Here is a 9328-nt window from a genome sequence, read left to right as displayed (position 1 = left end):
CTCTCCGACACCTGCTTCGGTTTACACCGCACGCTCAACACCTCCGCTGCGTCACTGATCCTTTTTCCGAAGAAGGCAGTACGAGTTTGTGCCGACCCAGAACCCGGGGAAAATCTTCTCCTGGACGTTGGCTTTGAACTTGTATAGCAGCCGCACCTCCTTCTCGCCCTCTCCGCCTTCCACCGTGAGGAACTTAATGATGCCGGCGGGCTGGTCCACGTAGATGCCCATGGTGGGGGACGGGGGGAGCTGGACATCCGTGTTCTCGCTGTTGTGCCACACTTGGTAGCAGGAGCCGGACCAGCCGACGCCCCAGGAGCTGTTGTTCTCCCCGAGGCCGCAGGGTCCGCGGGCGTCCTGGCTCTTCCGGGGCGCGCTCTCCAGGACCAACCCAATCACCACCCAGCCGTCGTAGTCCACCTCCCAGTACCCTCGGTAGCCCATCAGGCCCTCCTTACACAGCACCTGGAGAAGGGAGGGAAGCAGGAAATGAGTAACCTGACTCCGCCAGATGTATTGATTCGCATAATTCTCATTTGCTCAGCATATCCATCTGGGAACTCTCGGTTGGAGATCTTTTGCGAAGAGGTGGAAATACTGGTTGCTGATTGGATAAATCCCCTGGTGATAGACGGGTCAAATCAGCCAATCAGATCAACGAAGTGTATGACGTACTAACAGAGTGTCGAGGCAAAGTAAACAACATGTGGGTAAAGGATATTTTCCGTTTGTGTAACGTAAATTTACAGATCAAAGGCCCAAATTCAGGAGCCCGGTCCATATTCAACAGAAGGATCCAGAGGCAAAAGAGTTAGTGAGCGTCTTGCTCTAACGCTGATTGGTTCGGTCGCTTGGGCAAACTTCTCCAAATTTACTCTGCCGCACGTTACCAGACTGATCTGAGAGAGAAATACAACAGAGCTCAGAGATCAGGGTGGACTCACGAGGATAGGAGGTGAGGTAGTTACAGTCGAAAGTTAAATGACTGTATTCTGCTCATTTTCAGGTTCATATTTGTATTTTGGGTTTCTACGAGAACACATTTATATGCTTTAATGTTCAAAAAGCACATTATTTTTCTCATACTGTCTGAAACATCACAATGTACACTGTGACATCACAAAGTACAGGCAGTCCTGGCGGCTCGTTTAAAGACCCAGCGTGTCTTTTACGGGGGTCGAGGTGTTGCGTGCGTATATATATATATATATATATATATATATATATATATATATATATATATATAAATAAATCCCTGTGATTTAATATAAGATTGGTCGCTTTTCCTAGTAGTTAACAGAATAAATTCGTTTTTAGACTGTTGGTCAGAGAAAACAAAGATTTGATGTTAAAATCAGGGAAATTAGAAAGAGCATTTTTCTGATACAGTAAAGAAAGAAAGATACCCTGATGAAGCATTAAGTGAAAATGTGACGCCAAATGTCTGCCCGGCCGTGTGACGCAGTTTATTGAGGGGTCAAAGGTTTCTCAGATACCAGCAGATTACCACCCTGAAAGTGTTTCTAAAGAAATGAGTGGTGGAAAGTAAGAAAAACATTTTAACCCCTTACTTGTTTTGGAGTATTCTTACATTATTGTATCGGTAGTTTAACTTAAGTAAAGATCTGATCTAGTTCCTCATTCCTAGATACAATTCTGTATATAAATTGCAGCTAAAAGGAGCATACAAGCGCATTGTTAAATTAAAGGTTTTTGCTTTGTTTGACCTGAAATAAACAAAATGATCTTTATTCTAAGATTAGGACGACATCACCTCTGTATGTGTAATTATTACGACCCCACCCAAACCTACCTGTGGGGAGTGCTCGTATCTCTCAGGCCTGTTGGGATACGGGCACACGGCCTCTGACGTACGGGCCACTTTGGACCCCCCCTCTGAAATCCACAACAGTTTCTGTGCAGTTTTATCATCTAAAGAAACCGGGAGCCAATCTGAGAGGAAACAACACAGCAGGAAGAGGTGGAATATATTACACAGACACAAATAAACAACGCAGTGTTAAACAACAAAAAGAAAATACTGTATTAAATATCATTCAGACTGTTTTTATTATATTCTAACATTGTATTTATTCTAAAAAGAAAAGCAGTTAAACATATAAATGATTCACTTTCTGTTCAGTGGAAGATCTTTGATTAGCAATGTTGTTATTTTTAAGCTGATTTTGTTCTGCTTAATGATGCTGCTATAGGCCCAGTTTGCCGGGGGATGATCCTGTTACTGGAGCTTCTCTCCTCTCTGTCTGTATCATTCATGTCTCATCAATGCATGTTACTAACTCAACTTCTTCCCTGGAGTTGTTTGTGTTTTATCGTCTCTCAGGTCTCTGTTGATCGTGGTGGTGCCTGCTGCCCTGGTCCTGCATGACGCTTCCTGCTGCTATTATAATCTATAACCTTAGCTGTGCTTGTTTCTACTATTCTGCTGTATTAACTGCCATAACATATAAGTCATATTCACATTACTATAGATATTATTATAGTTACTGGAAGTGTGTCTGTCTCTGTCTTTGTGTCTGTCTTTCTCTCCTTCTCTCTCCTTCTCTTCCTCCCTCCAGTGCAGACAGACGTCCGTCCTCCACAGAGCTGGGTCTGTCTGACGTTCCTGTCTGTTATAGGGAAGGTTTTCGTTGCCACTGTACTCTACGGGGGAATTGTTGGGTCTATGTAAATCATAAATAAGTCATAGAGTGTGGTCTTTACCTACTCTGTAAAGTGTCCTGAGAAAACTTTTGTTATGATTTTGCACTATAAATAAAATTGAATTGAATTGAATTGATTAATTTTTATTAGATCAATAGGAATATTGAGCATCATGTACAGTATGTTAATACATTAAACTTGGCTTTATTAGATTTGTTTGTAAATGACCCAAGAAACAAACGTGACATTTATTGGTAAATGTGTAAATGCATGATTTCATTTAATTATTCTGCCTTAAAGTGATGAATTCTTTCATAGCAGCAAAAATACATTATTTAATGTTATTTTTTTAAATTCTGTCTTTATTACCTAAATTAACATGTTTTTTTTGTCTATTAGTCTGAATTTGATTGAATTTATGATATTTAATCTTTGCACACTGAAGACTCCACGCTCTATTTTCCACTAAGAGCTTGAATGGATATTGTGCAGCATTAATTAGTGTCAAAACTGGTTTCTCTTTCTTTTGCATGAGATGTTTAAAAGGCTTCTTTAAATTAAATTAAAAAAACAGTTCTTACATTTCATGAAGTCAGCCCTGGTGGTGGGTTCTGGGACGTTGGGCTCGTACGGCGGCGGCTTCACTGAGGTGACAGACGAGGGAGATAACAAGAGGATTATAAGGGAATGCACTTTATCATGAGAGGATAATCACATCTACATGACAACACCCATCTCATTTAATTAATGTAATTCTCATTACAAAAACACACCATGCAGCTCTTTACCTTCTGCAGCGCTGCTGTTTTTCCTTCCTGCAAAGTAAAAAGACAGCGTGTCGATGATACAACAAAGAAAGTTTTCTACTTTAGTTAGGTTGTTAAGTTGTTAAGTTGTGTGTCATGTTTTAGTTGTGTGCTGTTTTGGGCGGCAGTAGCTCAGTCCATAGGTGACTCGGCTGGGAACCTGAGGGTCGCCGTTCCATTATTTGCATGTATATAGGTCCTGTTTGTGCGTATGTGTATTTTGGGCCTGTGTTTGTGTAACCTGTATAATAACAGAGTGTAAAAAATTTAATTTCCCTTGCGGGATTAATAAAAAGGAATTCTTCTTCTTCAATTCTTCTTCTTTAAATGTGAAACTTGTATGTTTTTGCTGTTGTCTTTGCCAGGACTCACTTGGAAAAGAGTTTTTAAATCTCAATGGGAATATTCCTGCTTAAATAAAGGGGAATGAAATGAAAAAAATGAAAACTTTACTACATTTATTTGCATCTTAAATTATATTCCCAATTAAGATTTTACAAAGAAATCAAACGACCGCTGCGACCCCGACCGGGACAAGCGGTTGAAGATGAATGAATGAATGAACAGTACGACCGGTCCATAAAAATTGATACAGAGCTTTTCGATTAAACTGACCAGTGGCGTATACTGTATCAAAGAATTGGCTACACATTCACAATTTACAACATCAATTAATAATATCCACAGGTGTGATGGTTAGCACTGTTGCCTCACAGCAAGAGGGTTCCTGGTTCAAATCTCAGATGTGGCTGTGTGGAGTTTGCATGTTCTCCCCGTGTCTGCGGGGGTTTTCTCCGGGTTCTCCGGTTTCCTCCCACAGTCCAAAGACATGCAGGTGTTAGGTTAATTGATGACTCTAAATTGCCCGTAGGTATGAATGGTTGTCTGTCTCTGTTCGTCTCTATGTGCCCTGTGATAAACTTGCGTCCTGTCCAGGGTGTACCCCGCCTCACGCCCGATGTCAGCTGGGATCGGTGCAGAGACACAGAGAGCGCAGATGTAGAAGACCCTGAAATGCTGACCAATCAGAGCAGACAGGGCTTTTTCAGGAGGGGGTTCTTAAAGAGACAGGCGCTAAAACGGAGAGTTTTTAGACAGAGGGTGAATACAGGAATATTCAGGGTACGCCCACACGATCGAAGACAGCCTTTTTTCTTGTCGTTCTTTAAAAAAATTCTGTCCACGCGGCCTTGGCTAAAGAAATATCTGCGTCCAAATGAAGCCAGTGAAACAGACGCAAAGCCAGGGGTGCCCAGTTACGGTCCTGGAGGGCCACTGTCCTGCATGTTTTGGGTTTCTCCCTGCTTTAACACACCTGATCCGAACGATTTTCAAACCTTATACAAGCTTCAGCTGTTTGATAACGTGCACATGATTAGAATCAGGTGTGTTAGAGCAGGAAGAATCCTAAAACATGCAGGACAGTGGCTCTCCAGGACCTGAATTGGGCACCCCTGCTCAAAGCGCTGTAGTACACATGCCAGGCCTGGATGTGGCGCTGTAACTGCCACAGAAATACACCAACAACGGAGAAGAAGAGACGGAGAGACACTGTGGAGACTACAAACACCGGAGAGTTTCTCTTCCCAAATCCTCCTCCATCCTAGAGACAATGTGTCCCTGTTTCTGGTGTTAGTGGAGAAGTTTTTGCTGGTTGGACTCTGATGCACCGATCACTCTGCAGTTAGTGTCGTCACTGAGCAGAGGGTGCTGCTGGGAGCCCCTTCCCAGTCCCAAAGCACTTTCTCACTACATTTAGAGACTTTTCATACCTTCTTAGCAACTTGATTTAGAAAAGGCGACTAGCGACCAATTTAGCTCCTTATTCAGAGCATCAGGGAAAAGTGAGAAATCTGTGGTCGGCCTAATTCATTCCCATGCATGTGGCTCAGAGTCCAGTTCAGTAAACAGTCTATGGGTCCGTCTCTCTCCTCTCACGCAGCAGCACCGTTGTTGTTATGTGACGCTGTGGGGTTAGCGGTCGGAGGTGGGGTGATGACGGCATCCTTTAACAAAGTATGAGGTTTCACCGTCCAGACGACAACGCCATGGGGGGCGTTTTCAAATCTTCCCACTCTGGGACCCGGTTTCAGGCTCCGATAACACCGGCTGCCTGTGGATGGTTGGCCAAAACGATAGTAAAGTTGAGGTGATACAGGAAAACGTGTCTCCATGTGGACGTGCCCTCAGACAAACAATATGAGAGAAATAAAGTGTTTTTTCAACATTAAAGCATCTAAACATGTTGGAGTAGAAACCTTAAATACAAGTATGACCCTGAAGATGAGCAGAATATGGGACCTTTAAAAAAAGGGTGGCATCAGTCAACTTCAGACAGCTACTTTAAAGCTTCTCCTCTGCCTCCGTAGCCTCTCCCTTCATCAGTGCTCCATGTCATTAATCAACAGCAGTCAATCAGCGGCTACTCTCCACATGCAGTATAGATCCCACAGGAGTATGTGTCGGCTCAGCACTGATTCATGAAGGTTTTAAGTTTCAACGTAAGGAATCCAGAGGCCCCGGCGTCACATCTGAGGACACACATCACGACCGCTGACAGCAGGGAGTCTCAGTCCAAGAATACTCCCGTGTGATGCTGTTACCTCACACTGCCAGGTGTGTGTTTGTCGTGTCGTGGGCTGGTGGTGTTTAATCTCTGTTCGTTTGTTCCCCCGTCCAGTTTATGGAGTCTTGTGACATTCGGAGGAAAATGCTATCCAATAGGGGCCGGTCAGGTCGTCATCTGTCCTCCCTTTAAGTCATCTGTGCTCAAGTTACTGCACATTTCACCGATGGTTCTGACTCTCCTGTCAGACTGTTGTATCACCACATTAGCTTTGTATGTGTGTCCTTATTAGCCAGAGCAGTCTAAATTCACCTGATTCTGTATAAGGGTGCTTCAAAGTGTGATTTACATAGCGCTCCTGGCTGTGTAGAACATGTATTAGTCTTAATATATGTCATATTGACCCCCGCATTTCCACTTTTGTGTTAAAAATAGCCTTTTCCCAGGCACATCTATGTACTGTATGAACCTATTCAATATGGAGGACGGATGTTGTCAAAATCACGTGTCCCGAACAGCTTCAGCAGCCGGCCTGCCGGAGACCTGTCCATCTGACCAGCAGATGGACAGAGAGAGCATGAGGAGAGGAGGACACATTTGGCAGCACAGAGGTGTGATCACGAGTGAAGGTCGTGAAGTCATCTTTGAGCAGAAAGAGGCTGGTGACAGCTCACTTTATTCGCCTTTCTTCTCCCCTCCTTCCCTAATCTCGTGCGTAAAAGGAAACACAGCAGGTAGATGATAGAAAAGTCTTGTGTGATGGTGCTGTCTTCATCCAGGAATGAAGAGGAATTACGGAGGACAGATAAGAAGACAGACGTATAATATAGCCATCTTCAAGTCAAGGCGTTTCTGGCTTCTATCTGTAGGGAATGAGGCGGAAAAGTGCGGTAAGACTGAGATATCAGGCTGGCAGTGGGTGCCGAGGGTGACTGGAGATATGCCAGATCTGTGGCTGCTCTGAGCAGGTTAAACCCCGGCGGATGCCTGTCCACGCTCAGCGGGATCGACAGGGAAGCCCAGCAGACATTAACAGATATGTCAAAAAGATTGATGACTTACTTTTACACCAGGGCAATAGAGACACAGAGCATAAATAAGACACCTTGTGAATCAAGTCTGGAGTATAATAGATGAATATCTGTGATGAAGCTGTTGGAGTTTGAGCAAAAATTGTCGAGTAACTGAGCTGGGTTTGTGTATAACTTCAAAAACACGTCATCTGGTATGCATTGACACTGAGACAAGATACAAATCCGGAGTTTCGTCCTACTGAGCTGCTCGTTTAAAGGAGTGAGAAGGTCAGCCAGACCCTGCCAAAAGGTCAGCATGATGATGGCTGTTTGTTCTGGACGGACACTATGGACCAGATTCCCCTCTCAGTGGGAAAGAGCTACGTTATCTGTGCGGATCAGGTTCAAAACATCCCACTGAGACGGCGAGATCAGAAGATGGAGAGATGAGGTGGAGGGAGAGAGACGAGCGGAGTTGACGGGGCCCCGGCTCATCCCTCTGGCTCTCTGGCTCTGAGCCCTGCACACATGTGAGGTGGAGATGGGGAGGAAATGAAACGAAAAGGCGAGACTTTGATGAAGGATTCTTGGAAAAGGAAGAGTTCAAGGAGGAGAAGCCTTTCAAAGGAAGAGGAGAAGGGACTGATGTATAGAATGGGAATCCTCCTGTGGGCTCCTGCAGACATTTGCAACGTCAAATGCGTTATTTAATCATGTTTAGTGTATTTTATGCAGACAGACTTATCGAATCACATTAGTTTATAAGACTCTCATTCCGTTTGGGTGATAAAGTTAAACTTTCCATTGTGCAAATTCCTTAGGGAGACTTCAAAGTGCAGAGGATGTATGTTACATAATGGCTTTTTGGGGACTTGAATTACTGTGCAGCATGTCACACTTCATTACTGTGACTGCCAGAGGAGGGATTAGTGACGTTTGTGGTGGGAGTTGGGAGGGGGAGGAGGGGGGTGTCTGAGTTATGGAAGCTATTATGGAGTAGGAAACACTGAGCATGGATTAGAAATACTCAAAGAAGCAGGAGAGGGGCAATACACGTTAATGTGAAGAACTATGTAGTAGTGACAGAGCTGAGACGGGTGTCTTGGCCCTGTTGGTGCCCCCGTGCTTGAAAAAAAAAACGCAGCAAAAGGGCTCTCTAGGTCTAGGGTGCTCTTAATATTGAGAAAACATAACGCAGTGCCATTTAGGCTGCCCGTCTTTTTTTTTTTTTACGCCACTGAGTCCGGCGGTGGGTGTCTGTCATGTTGAGCACAGAGAGAAACGAGAAATACGAGCTGCAAAAAACCGCAGATGGCTTCCATAAGCGATGGCACAAGTGCAGAAGAAACCATCGCCACCCAGGGAGAGGGCTGCTCATGCACTCTGTTGACATGAGTTATGGTCCAGAGAAAACTGGCAAGGAGGTGAGGGAGCAGGTTTGGATCCGTGCTGACTTCCAGGGACGGTCAGCATGGGGTCAAATAAACAAGACGAAACGCATAATAAATTGATAATAAAACACTGTGACAAGCAATAAATAAGCTCTGCTCAATGGGTGACAGAAATAACACAGTGTGGTGCGGCTCTGTGCTCTGTGGCTACTGCACAGTGGTTATTGATCTTACTTCGACATTTGGACATTTACAAATAGTGTCGAAGCGTGAAGAGAGAGAAACTAAAGAACAAAATAAAGAATTAGGATTCCGTACATGAAAACCTCCAGTGCTCTAATGCGGTTATTGTTTGCACAATAATTTCAGTGCAGAAGAGAAAGAGAAAAAGCTCTGAAAGGCGAATGAAATGAGACGCTGAGATAAGTTTAGAGGCCACATGGTGCTGAGCGATCAAAAGATCCAATGCTCTGAAGTATAACAGATTTGAACTTCTATGTTTGCTTAGAAATACGAGTGCAACTTACCTCTACTTTATTGGGTGTAGCAACAAACACTAAGTGTAATGTAGTTTCTGTGATAATGACAGACAGTGATGCTTTCACTCTCAGGTCCCCATAGAGACTCAGGTAAAGGATTCTTTCTTACCTGCTCTCTTGGGCACAGGCATGATTCCCTTGGTGCTTGGGGCGCTGGTTGGCATCAAACGCAGAGGTCTTGCGGTAGTGTGCCTGTGTTTCCCTGGAGGGTCTCTCTTATTGACTTCCAAATGAGGTGGGGAGGGGGGGAAAGAGTGCGGGGGGGAGGATGTGCATAAGTTTTGGTTGGATGCAACGCTCACCCAAAGGGATGGTCCTGTCACATGAAACTCCAGATCCTTTCTAGGGA

General features: G+C 44.3%; 1 protein-coding gene across 1 annotated transcript; it reads right to left on the bottom strand.

Moving 5' to 3' along the window:
* Positions 1-51: 51 nt before the first annotated feature.
* LOC310959827 (tripartite motif-containing protein 16) lies at positions 52-9110 on the bottom strand (the record flags this gene model as incomplete). The annotated part of the gene is made up of 4 exons (XM_083931284.1): positions 52-465; positions 1814-1953; positions 3246-3308; positions 9089-9110. The coding sequence occupies 4 exons, from the start codon at positions 9108-9110 to the stop codon at positions 52-54; spliced, it is 639 nt and encodes a 212-aa protein (XP_083787410.1).
* Between the last annotated feature and the right edge of the window lie 218 nt (positions 9111-9328).

The sequence above is a fragment of the Echiichthys vipera genome, assembly GCF_963691815.1.
Source record: "Echiichthys vipera genome assembly, chromosome: 17".
Taxonomy (NCBI): domain Eukaryota; kingdom Metazoa; phylum Chordata; class Actinopteri; order Perciformes; family Trachinidae; genus Echiichthys; species Echiichthys vipera.
The sequence above is the reverse complement of the archived record's forward strand: the minus strand, read 5'-3'. Positions and strand labels throughout refer to the sequence as shown.